This window comes from Prunus mume, linkage group LG4, assembly GCF_029339155.1.
Source record: "Prunus mume cultivar Tortuosa linkage group LG4, ASM2933915v1, whole genome shotgun sequence".
NCBI lineage: Eukaryota > Viridiplantae > Streptophyta > Magnoliopsida > Rosales > Rosaceae > Prunus > Prunus mume.
The window spans coordinates 5,189,047-5,202,142 of record NC_142701.1 but is presented as its reverse complement, the minus strand read 5'-3'; the positions used below and the strand labels follow the sequence as shown (position 1 = coordinate 5,202,142).

The following is a 13,096-nucleotide window of genomic DNA, read 5'->3' as shown; positions in this document are numbered from 1 at the left end:
ATTTATTTATTTTAAATTTATCGAGCACACACCGCTTTAATTCAGGTGGCATTTGTGAAAATTTCCCTCAAAGAAATTATTGAACATCTTTTCCTTGTCGAACAAAGGTAAAGCAGAGAGACTCAAACTTCACGTCGTTACATGGCTTATGTTTCAAAACAGCAAATCGACCAATTGGATGAATAATGCTTTAAAGCCGAAGAAGAGTGACTGAAGGTTTTTAATTTTATGGCTCGTATCAAAGTCACAACTACTGAACTAGTCTCAGATGAGTCCACAAATAATATCACTAAATCCTGAAATGCTATCTTTGCAGTGTGAGTTATAATCCAGATTTGTGTGAGCTTGCCTTGTAAGTTGTAAGTTGAAGGACTTCAGTTTTGTGGACTCGCTGATTTTCTGCAAAAATTGTCCTCGGAGGTTTGCGAAATACATGCAAATACAACTGGTCAAGCCATTCTGGAAGAGAATAAGTATAAATCAAGCTGGGTTGGTTCTTACAGTAATACTACGTGCTGTACTTCATTTTTGCTGTGATCAAACTGGGACTTTAGCCTTTCCATTCTCAGGGCCTTGAGCATTCCTGAAGTTGAAAAATCCAGCAATTCCTCGTCCTTTGGCAAGTTGTTCCAGCTCTTCAAGTTTTTTCTTCAGCAGCTCAACTTCTCTTGCTAAATCTTCATCTCTTTGTCTCATTGCCTAGAACAATAAACAAAAGTTGTAAGTGAAATGTGGGGCATGGTGTTATTATCTTCAAAGCAATACATATTGTAGAAACTGATTTTCCCTTAAATTCATTCATATGATCATTATACAATATATATATATATATATATATATATATATATAAATAAGAGTCTGTAGAGAACAATCTACAGTTACAACAAGCCATTATCATAAACATAAATATGGAGTTATGGCCTAATAACAACGTCCTAATAACAACGTAACTGACAAGTGACCATTTCCTATCATTAGTAGGATTAACTATTGTAACTCCCTAATACTCCCCCGCAAAACGAGCTGGCACAACATAGCAAGATTTGAATGAAGAAACTACATAATGATGGAGATGGCCGCAGTAGTCGGCTGTAGTAGTCCAGTAAAGGGAACCAAAATAAAAAAATAACTCCAATCTCCAGAGTTGCAACAGCAGCATGAGAGAAACAAAGTAAACATAACGCCCATTGAAAGGCAGCAAGTGAAGGAGCGCAGAGGCTCTTGGAAGGAAAGAATAAAATGACGAGCTGACAGACAAGTCAAATGTAACTGGGAAACAGCTCTATCGGCACCTGAGAAACATAATTCTACCTAGGAATCACCCTCTAGGTAGGATAAAGAGAAATAGACATGTAAGAGGAATGAGAAAGAAAAATAAGTCAGACAAATGCATTTTTGTTTTTGTTCAATGGAAACAAAAGAAAATTCATCACATGGAAAGCAAAAAGGAATGCGTACAGAGAGAGCAGAAGGATTATTTGAAGGGAATAATGGGGTTAAGAGGGGGGGCAGCACAGCAGTAGAGGATAGGAGGTGAAACCAACTTGGGACACAGGGAAACAGGGGCTATGCAAAGGGAATAGCAGCAGTGTAGCACGGCAGATTGACAAGGCTCGCGGAGGAAAGAGAGACGGCTAGGTGAACGACGACGGGCAGCATCAACAAGCAAAAGGAAAATATGGAAACCATGATAGAGAAACCATCAGAAAAACATGAGAGAGAGAGAAACCACGATCACAGACTAGGATAAGGCTCGGTGAGCGTTGACGGCTCGGCTAGAGAGACAGCGCAATGGAGACAAAGAAGTGGAGAGAGATTTCAAGAGAAAGAGAGAAACCAACGATAGAGAGGTGTGGTATCTGAGGGAAAACAGAGATATGACCATCATGTCAAGAGACGGACATGGATGAGGAGTGGGACTAGGTATCTAAGGAGTGGAAGAGGCACCAGGCTGTGGAGGTGAGGGGGAAAAAAAACATATTCAGCTTTGAGAAGAGGAGAGGAAAAAGGACTAGACAGAAATAAACACCCTTACGGATGAGGCAACTGGAGGATCGCAAATCGGCATTAGCCATTAGATCTGATACCATGTAGAAACCCTTATATTCATTCATATGATCATTATATAATATACATAGAAGTCTGTAAAGAACAATCTACAGTTACAATAAGCCATTATCATAAACATAAATATGGAGTTATGGCCTAATAACAACGTAACTGACAAGTGACCATTTCCTATCATTAGTAGGATTAACTATTGTAACTCCCTAATACATATATTCACAAACAGTTGATTGTGATATTTTGAAAAATAAATTATTTATTTCATTTCGCAAACATTTATGTATATAATTGTCATAATGTTCCTTTTTTTTTCTTTTATGAATTTGCAAACCTGACAGGGTTACATGAAAATACAGATAGACCTCAGGGGTGTATGTGCAATTTAATCTTTGAGGTTAAATTTGTCGTTTGGAGAAAAAATTTATGACATCAACAATTTTTGGACGGAAACCTAACAGAAGGAATATTGTGAAAACAATTTGAAACCTTAGGGGACGTTAGTGTAATTTATGAAACCTTGGAGGTTTTGTGAAAACACCAAAAACCTCAAGAAGTTCTAGCGTAAATATGAAGAGATAACACAACGATTTAGAATGTCAAATAGATAGTTTATAGTTCAGTTTTTTATATAGTGTGATGCAAAACTTACCCGATGTAAGGCAGCACGAACATAGAGAAAGAGTAGTGAAAATTTTGAAAGGTAAACTAAGCAACAAAGATACTATAACTAGATGCAGTCATGGCTGTTTCCTTATGCTACAATAGTATGAGTGCGTACCTCTAATTCCTGTCTACGTAGCTCCTCCTTTCTTGCTTCTGATCTTGAGCTTCTTTGCACTTCAAAAATAACTGCAGCGCCTCCAACCTAAAGAGATACAATAACGATTAATAACTTATATAATTAAAAATCTCCTAAACCCTACTTTGTGCAAGGATATCTTCTAAGTTCCTTTCTCTTAAATTGAAAGGGAAGAAAAAGAAACAGCTGGATGAACAACAAAACGTATGGTGTGGTCTATCAGCCGGAGAGAAAGTACTAATCGCATATCATAGTATTAATTCCACAGCAATCCCATGACAAGAACTTGTACATCATGTGGCTTTACAGTGAAACAAAGGTAATCTGAGGTTACTCATCAACTTATAATACTGTAATGAGCAACATTTGTCTGGTTTTCTGACAAATTATGCTGCTTTAGCATTTGCCACAAGCAATAGAATTTCAAAATGTAACCCACAAGAGGTTTGGCATTTCACATGTAATAGGGCTCCGTGAACTTTGGTGTGTGTACAACTGAAGAAACTAGTGGGTCACATGGGTGGAGGACAATTGTGACCTTATAAAGACTTATTTGGGACTGCTTCTGATGAAGCACTTTTTCTTGGTAGCCTTTTTTCTAGAAGCAGAGTAATCTTTTTATTAAAAATCCAATTACTTCCTGAAAATGCACTTGAAAGTGCTTTGTTAAGGAAGCACCTAGCAGATGCACCTTTAACTATTCTTCTAAAAACGAAGCAGTTTTAACTATTTCTCGAACACTGTCAAAAGGGCTTTTGAGAATCTGAAACTCTTTTAGCACTTCTAAAAGCAATCCTCAATAGGTCCTAAATATTGCAGTGTAGTACCAGTGCATACAATTCATGCACTACTGGCAAGTATTTAGTAAAAAAAATTATGCACATGAAGCATGCCAAATTGAATTTTATGGGGAAGATTCTTACTTTCTTGAATTGATCTGCATGCATTATGACCCCAGAAAATTAAATAGTGACCAAGTTCAAAATTATTTGGTCAAAGACCATCTAGCCAAATCTAAGGCACTTATAGGCAAAGAAACATGCCCATGCCCATAATACGCGTGAGTACAGCTGGCTCCCTCGTTATGAGCTATTTGGGGTTGCCTTCAGGTCTCCTTTAACTTTCTCTGTTTAAATTGTTTATTATTCAGCAGTTTGAATAGACATTCGCTGGTTGGCAAGGACTATTTGTCAAAAGGTAAATTGGTAACAGTAATTACAAGTGTCAATTTTAAACACATTTACCATACCAAGTTCATTTGCAAAGGATTCTAGAGGAATTTCTTATGGGGTGCATTTGATGTTCTGCGCTAAGTTTTCAGAGCATGTGTGATGTAGGATATGGGTTAATTGAGTATTTGGTTAATTTAGCAGAAGCGAAAACAATGGGAAAACAGAAATAAGAACAAAAGAGATAGGTCTGGAATCTCTCCAGGGTTTTGGCTTCACACCAAGGAGTCTCCAATCTCTGGAAAATAAACTTTTCTTTATATCTCCACCAACTCAACCCCATAATGAATTACATAGATGGGGTATTTATAATAATCTAACCCTAGAGTGAAAAGGAAAATTAAACTTATTCTAGGAAAGAAATCCTAATCCAAATAAATTAGGAAACTTAGAAATCCTACTGAAAACTAAAAATCCTAATGAAATCTGGAAAACTTAGAGAACCTAGGAACTAACAAATAAATTAGGAAACTAATTAATAATTCCCTCTTCCATCTCTTTTGTTTGTAAACCCTAATGGGTTTGACAAAGATGTCCTCATCAATGTGTCATTTAAGATTGCGGAAGGTATCGGGTGAGGCACTGGACTAAAAAAGGTTCTAAAAAAACTCAATTTTTCGTGATCTTTGCAGAAAAAATTATTTTTTTGACTCATTTTAATGATGTTGAGTTGCATGAGGTTGTGCATTTCATGTCCTAAACATCTAAAGTTGATAAAAATAAAATAAAAAATGAAAGGACGGATGTAACGGCACACAGGTTCAATTGGAGAGGAGTGTTTGATGCCAAATCCTATTATATGGCATTGGTGGGAACCTTGGATCTGAACCACAGCTATTGGTTGTTCGGCAGCTTGGTGCACAAAGGCCCTGTGTGGTTTTCTTTGTTTTGGACCACAGCTTTGGGGTGAATTCTAACCTTCGACAACTTAATGAAAAAGGAATAGTCTTTGGTCAAACAGAATACTAATAGATGTGTCTTTTGGGGAGAAGAAAGTTCGATTTTGGAGATTAAAGATCTGTTTGTGAGGCTTCATTCTCTTAAGTTACCAGAGCACTTCAGATTTGTTGTTTGATTACATAATTGAGTTTATTTTAATTTACGTTCATTGATTGTAAACTACTGGTATGCCTATGTTTTACCTGTAAGAAATGCAAAAAAATATACTTATCATTTGTAATTCAGTATGCCAGTTACATCTTTATAACATTCTTAGACTAGGGGCAAAAATGAGAGTTCATAGTACCGTGAACACAAAGAGCTCCCCGAGAAGATCTGCAGCAGCTTGGACAGCTTTCTCCTCATTCAGTGGGCGTATTGCAACATCAGTTGCATGACCATAAATCCGTCTTTGCACATTTGTTGTAAATCGATGATTTGCCTGATTCAATATCAAAATGGGAAGAAAAAAATATATAATTATGTATAAAATAAGTGCATATAACTAGAGAGAAATTATGTATAAAATAAATAAATAAAAAGTGTTAACCAAATCAAGAAACTGCTGAACACTAGATAATTTCTATACAAAATGGACATTTATAACTTTTATTTATTTGTGGGTGATTATAGGTTGACCGGTGGGGTGGGAGCTAAACACAAACTGCATAACCTAAATGAAGAACATAAGAATCAAAGTATGACATGTATCCATCAAAAAGCAGACATTGGATAGGAAGGTGGATGAAACATGAACTAGTGGATAATAACATGAATCAATTAAAACATGAACTCCACAGACATGTGGTACACATGGTCCAAGAAAGTAGCAGCCAGAAACCATAAATTAAAAGCAACTGTGGACTTGTCATGGAAATAGAACTCAATGCAGAAAATAAACAATGATGGCAACTACTAAAATAATTTAAAGGGGAAACTATCAGGAAGTGCAGTTTCCCACTGGCAGTGAAAGAAAAAGTTCAAGAATATAGTCAATATACATACAGAAATTAGAAATGGCTGCAGATTGCATATGAGAAATTTAACAAGAATATGAACCAAATATGATCTTCTGAAAATGCAGCATCCATATTCCAAGGGTAACAAACCGTTTTCGAATGGGAATGGCATACTGCAGCATAATCATGATCATTTCTTTTACCCATACAGATCACAAACGACTTTATATACTTAAAAGTTTATCCATTAGTAATAGTAATCAAGAACTTTTGCAGCTTAATGTCATCTAAAATGCCCCACTCCCCATAATTTACTAGACATGCATAATTTATGCAAAATGTAATACTATGGCAAAGCTAGAACCAAGCAACGACACCCAAAACGCCAAAACAAAAACAAACAAAAAACAATCAATTTTTAATATACAATTTGAAGATATCAAAGAACTCGCCTCAAAAGTGACCATGGAGATGACACAAAATGAAAAATTCATGTTTCCAGTCCCAAAATGAGCACAAAAGATGAAAGGCCCAACATCAAGCGAATACGAGAGAAAACAGGGAGAACCCACGCAGGAAAATCAGGTTTAAGGCAAACCCATATAATAAAATAGCTTAAAAACAAAGAGAACGAAAACAGAAAATGCTGGTAAAAGAGAAAAATAGAGAACCTGGGCAATGTTAACGATGAACTGCCTAAATCGCGGGTGCAAGCCAGCCTCTCGCTTGAGCCGATTAGCAATGGGTTTGGAGATGGTTTTGAGGGCAAGGGTTGCTAACTTCACCGCTGGAAGGACCATAACTCTCTGCCTATTTCTCTTTTGGAGTGGTGAATTTGTGTGCTTCGAAGGCTATGGGACTAAGAACTGAGACCAGAGCTTTTGAGTCATGGACTTGTACGGAATGATGGAATTCTAATCTGGAGAGAAAAAAGAAAAATGTCGACGCTGCTTCGTGGGTGACAATTCGTCAGTGGAGCGTCTCACTTCCATTTTTGGACAGGGATGCGAAGATGCTTGCGAAAGAGTTTTGAAGTGTCAATTTGTAATTTCGACGAGGGTTGTGGTATTTCGGGCTAATCAGGGAAGGACACGATATACAAATACGAAATAGTACACTGCCGTTTTCCCCTGGTGAACTATCACCCGGTTGGGAATTGACCCCCAAATTAATTCATCGGAAAATAAAGACATGAACTACATAATAGCAGTCTACCCCTTACCGTAAAGTCTTTCAAAGCTCAACCAAATTTCCGTCAATATTGAAGACAAATTCATAATTGAAGGAAAATAAGAATTATACCCTATTAAATTACTACATAATAGTGTTGGTCCCTTTTTCTAGACTGGGTCAAGATTCAACCAACTTGGGCCCAACAATGTAGTTTAGGCCCGGACATACCCTTACTTTAGGACTAATAAAGCCCTATTCGGGCCTAAACCCTTATCTTGGGTCCGAATAATGATAAGCTTAAATATGCAAGTGTGGGAAAATAAATTAATCTACAAGAGTATATAAAGCAACTAAATGACAGATATTTAAGAGGTAGCTAGAGTAAATTTTAGAAAGTAAAGAGGTTTTAGATGTCGGAGATCCCTCTATCCAACTCTAGTATGATGACAAATCAAAATGAAAGCCAAAGATTTCTCCATTTAGCTACTTTTAAATACAAATTACAACATAGAAGAAGCTGGAGATTTCTCTATCCAGTTTAAACAGAAGATATGTTTATAGAATTCAAACAGATTGTTTTAACAAGATTATACCATAAAGATGGCAGAGTAACAAAAGATAAACACAGGAGTGGTCAACTAGTTATCTGAACAGTAATCAGGCTATTTGAAAAGATCTTGAAGTTCTTTCAAGTGTTTTCGAGACGTTGCGTCTATTTTCGGAGAGATAGAGTCCTCTTGTGTTGCTGTAGAGCCTCTGTATTTATAGGCAAGAATTCCTAATGATGAAGGCTGGAGGAGGATATTTAGCTGCTAACCAAGTTAGTTGTTGATTTGTCCTTGTGAGCCGGTCCATAGGTGAGAGGATAGAATATCTCAGACAAAACTACTGGTCTCATGGGATGCCTCTTTGACCTATGTCCTTTCGTAGCCGGAAATTTAGTTGGTAATCGGCTCATTCCGACTGTGGCATCTATTATCCAGCTTGTTTTTCTTGTTGGGATAGACGGTGGTCAAGTCGTTATTAATGGTGAAAATCCCTCTTCAGACCCTCATGTGCGTCGATATGCAACGACTACCCATTTTCTTAACTTTAGTGTGGACCAAAGTTGGGGTCCTTTCGTACTTATGGGATTTTGAGAGGCTTTCACCCACTGCTAGCCCAAATCCGAAAAAGGCCCTTTTCATCGTTTCTATAAGAAAAAAGGTTGGGCTTTAGTTTAATAAATCTTTTTTTAGAATGAAACCATTTTTGGCCCATTTTTCAGATATGGTACAAACATTACCCCATAGTTTCAATGTGCTGGAATAAAGTTTATTGAAACTTAACCCTTCATATCCTTTGCAATGTCAACTCATACACAAAAAGAATATTTTCAAAAGTAACGTGCCAAACTGACAGAAGCAACTATCACATCCACGTCCGGCATTAATTTCGGCCTGCTAAGCAAAAACCTCCCAACTTATCCTTTCTCGAACTTCTTCTCTTTCTTTTTTCTGAGAAAAATGACTCAAAGTCTCTCCTGAAGTTAATCTTGCTGTCATTTCTGAATTTTCTCAAGCTTCCTTCTGACGTTTTCTGCAAAATGGCACCGAAGAAATCGAAAGCTCCCAAGGTCTCTGTTAACACTCCCAATTGGATTTTTGGGCGAGGCGTTGCAGAATACGTTAAGGAATTCCAAGTGGCTTTGGCACAAGAACAAACAAGGAGCTCGGTAAGACTTTACTCTCTCTTTCCCTTAAGTCTGAGAGATCCTCTTAAGTCTCCATTTTTGGGCCCTCATTATCATCATGCCAAGCCAGAGAGTTTACAAGCCTTGGATACACAGTTGATCTGAGCCCCATTTCCTTAAGGTATGGAAGACATAGAATGGGGGTCCATAATTAATCTTTTAATTATAATTTAACTATTAAATTATAATTATTGTCTTACTTAATTGACCCAGTTGAACTATTTGACTTTGGTTAATTGCTCCGGTCAACATGTTGACTTTTGACCGTTGACTTTGACATTTGATTATCAACCATTGACTTGAATCTCTTCATTTGTACTTCAAATCACATTCTTTGGGTATCTGTAGGTTCCCTTTAGCAAAGTAGTGGGCTGACTTAACTCCTTAGAGATGATATACTAATTAAATTCCACAATTTAATTTTTCCTATTAATAAAGGTTAATTGACCTTTTAGGACATCCACGAACCATGGTTGTTGCCTAACAGCAAGTCACGGTTATCCGAGCTAAATAAGACGTTGTGAAAGAACCTATTCAAATTGGAATGACCGTGCAATTGAATCCTTCTCTTATGTCAATACTCTTTATTCACATTATTAGATTATGGAATCCGATTGTCAATATCCTAATGTGAATCATTCCTTTTATATGATTATCCTGGTAAGATTTGAAGACATCTTCTTTCAAGTCTTATCCACTACTCTGCGCAGAGATTTGATCAATCATATCTTGGAGTATTCTCTCTCCTTTACTGAGAGTAGAGATTCCTTGTTATCCATTCATTTGCTTCCATGACTCTATTGAGGATCCTGATGAGCACATTTAAGCTATGCCTAATTCAGCATGACAGTATAGTGCCCTCAAAGATTCATAACATAGCCACAAAACATCTATGATGCTTCAAGTATAAGGATTAGTTTGCACCATTGCAATTTATGAGTTTCAGCTTGACATGTGATTAAAGACTTCTATGCTATAACTCATGTGTTGGATCACGTTCAGTGTACTTGTTCTTCTACAAGTACCTATGCACATATCGATGTGTCTCCACACTTAATGACTTGAGACCTTACCATTTCCTACATATAGAGACAATACTGTGTGTATTGGTCTTTACAGAATATTGACGCCCAATCAATATTCCTATGACCAGGAACATATTCAGGATTTAGGGATGATGAGAAGTCTCCATGTATGCAATCTCATTACATAGCTCTCATATCCATTTGCATATTCCTTGGACTATGGTTGTTCTACATATAGAAAGATAATATAAGATGATTTAATGTATAAAACAACCTTTCTTACCCATTGATAACATAATATGTCTTTTATCAAAGATGTCCTTAACTCTAACTATTACATAATTAGTTGGCTTTAAGGACATATTTCTAACAGTCTATAGGCTCATGGATGATTATGGACTTTTTATTTTCAATTCAACATCGAGCCAAGATGTTGAATCTAGGTGTTTGGGGGGTGATTGATTTTGTTACGCTTGTTAACTTCTTTAAAACATTCATGGTTGATGGGTATTGGACCCAAGACTATTCTCAAAGTCCCAAACTAATCTTCTTTCTCCTTCTCGGGCTTCCTTCTTCCTAATCTCTATAGAAGACTCAAGGCTCAATGAACCTTGAGGGAATTGTGTTTGGAGGGAGATAGAAATTACTTAAGAGAATGAGAGAGGAGAAGCATGCAAGCTTCTATTTAATTTACAAACCAATTGAAATTAGTTACAATCCATCAATTCAACCAAACCCATTCATCTAATGAATTAACAGCCAATCAGATAGCTCAATTTGGTTTTTGGGGCCTTAAGTTCATAATCATCCTTATTCCAATCATTTAATCAAACTAAATAATAAAGGATATGATACATTAAACAATTGAGACTTTAGAACCTATGGGCTTATTTCTAATGGAACATTTAAATCAAACATAAAATTTTAATGTTTCACTAAAAGACAAAAATAGTTTTGGTTTTAGTGTATTAGAGCAAATTTGCAATTTCAAAAGTTATGGCCAAAACTGAAAATATTACATTTTACATTTGGACCCCCAATATTTTTGTGTAATTGCATGAAGATCCAAAATGGGTCTCCCAATGTGGCTGCCGAAATTTGCAAGGGGAGGGGAGCTTTTGTGTGTGTGGTCTCACTTATCATGACATTCTGTTTGGTCCGTCGCAAATCTCATGGCCTGGTGCTCCGGGCCGAGGAGATGCACGTCAACACGTGACGTTCTTCTTTTGGATGCGGTGCAATTGTGTGCGGGCGTGCAGCACGGCTCACCGTGGCGTCGAGATGATGATGAGTTGCAGGTAGAAGATGGTTTAAGTGTTGTGCCTGTTTTGCATTCGACTCCTAATCAAACGATTGTGGCCGAGTGAGGAACGAATCTCGGCCGTCAGGTTCACGGCCTGAGCTACAAGGCCGTTTAGTGGTGGTGTTGGTGGCGAGTTTTAGGTGGTGCTCCGGCGCATTGCTTAGAGAGCGACGGTCGTATGATATATGGGGTGAGTGAGGTGATAACAGAGATGGTGCTCCGGCGCCTTCAAGGGTCGTATGATATATTGATAGATGGATTTTCCTTACAGTCTACCACTACTCCTAAGAAAGCAAATAAAGGTATTGAAAGTGCATTACAGGAAAATATAATTTGCTCCGTGGGAGGCTTTTGGTTTTGGTGTTTGAACTCCTTGAACGTAGTACTAAGCTTAGTATTTATAGGAGTCCTGAAGGGACATTCGAGGCTGATAAGACTTGCGCGGTGGAGCCTGACCGGGGCAAGTGGGTAGTCAAATCGGCATTTGGGATCGTGAAGTATGGTGGTCTGGGGTTGAGAAGCATGGTGGTGTGACCCCCATAGATCTCGGCAAATCTCGGCCACCGCCTTGATCGTGGGTTCTGCCCCCTTGGCCGTGGAAACGCATTTAATGCCCTAGACTGGTGGTTGACAGTCTGACCATAAGTCGTAAGATTACTTGTGAGCATGTCTGCGCCTAACCACCCTGATTCCTATCACCAAATCCTGACTTCAGTCACTTCCCTCGTACATTGAATGCTTCTTGTGACTAGTGGGTTTTGCTGCGAAGTCAGAGGCATTACTTCATTAAATGGAGCGTGGGGCCCTGAGGCCACGTGGCGATTCAACCACAGCTTTTTCAGACCGTGTCTTTTGCGGCCTTCGGCCTCGGTCTTCAAAACTGCGGTCTCGAGGCTGAGGGGATTCCCCCTTTGCAGCTTTTCTTTTGCTCTTGAGGAGGGTGAAATGCTTGACGAAACTAGGCGCCCGGGCCGAAGGGAAGTCCCTTCAATCAGTTCATGACCGTGTTTTATTAGGCACAAACACATTCCAAATTGTACCCATAAAACATCTTTATTCTCATTAGCTAATTTCAAAAGATGAAATGGCAATAGGAGACACAAGGTACAACCCTATGACCCTTGTCATAAAATGGTTTTTTACTAACATGTAACCATCATATCTCATACAATTCCATGAATCAAAAAGCAATATTCTCTAGGGATCAACAAAAACTTTTCATGAAAAAATAAAGAACATAAAGTACATTCTTATTCTTTCAAAACCTTTTTATAAAATCATATCAAATCCTAAAATCTTGGAAAAGTCATATTTGTGTTTAGAATTTAAAGACCAACACAACAATGTATGTTAGATAAGCATGAAAAACACAAAAGACCAAAAAGCCTAATGACGTCGCCACCCCCTTGTCCATTTTGAAAAACCTTTTTCATGCAACATCCAAAATTCCAAGTATCAAGCATACATGTGAGTCAATCATGAAAGATACGACATGTTATAACATTTATAACCACAAAACTAAGCCCATATTCTTTCTAAAACTCAAAAAGGTGCACCTTTTCATAGAACTTTGGCTCTAGATACCACTTGAAGGGAATATTGTGGGATGGTGTTGTGTAGAGATTTCCAAAAAAAAAATAAAACTCCTCTACAACCAAACTTTGAGAATATAAATCACTTAGCATGTCATATCTAATATGAAATCAAAGTAAGAGCGGAAACATTAAATAAACTAGGGATTCATACAAGTCTCATTTAGTCCCAATCTTTATAAGTTTATGAAAGTGTGCACCAAAGACTCTCTAAATCCTATTTGAGAGAAAGATAAGATGTTTATACCCTTGGAGCGAATCTTGAAACCAAGAATGGT

General features: G+C 37.6%; 1 protein-coding gene across 1 annotated transcript; it reads right to left on the bottom strand.

Annotated features, from left to right (window-relative positions):
- Positions 1-395: 395 nt before the first annotated feature.
- LOC103342971 (uncharacterized) lies at positions 396-7,013 on the bottom strand. Its single transcript, XM_008246636.3, has 4 exons — positions 6,665-7,013; positions 5,342-5,476; positions 2,846-2,932; positions 396-699 (listed from the first exon to the last, which is right to left on the bottom strand). The coding sequence occupies exons 1-4, from the start codon at positions 6,791-6,793 to the stop codon at positions 538-540; spliced, it is 513 nt and encodes a 170-aa protein (XP_008244858.1). The 5' UTR covers positions 6,794-7,013; the 3' UTR covers positions 396-537.
- Positions 7,014-13,096: the final 6,083 nt, after the last annotated feature.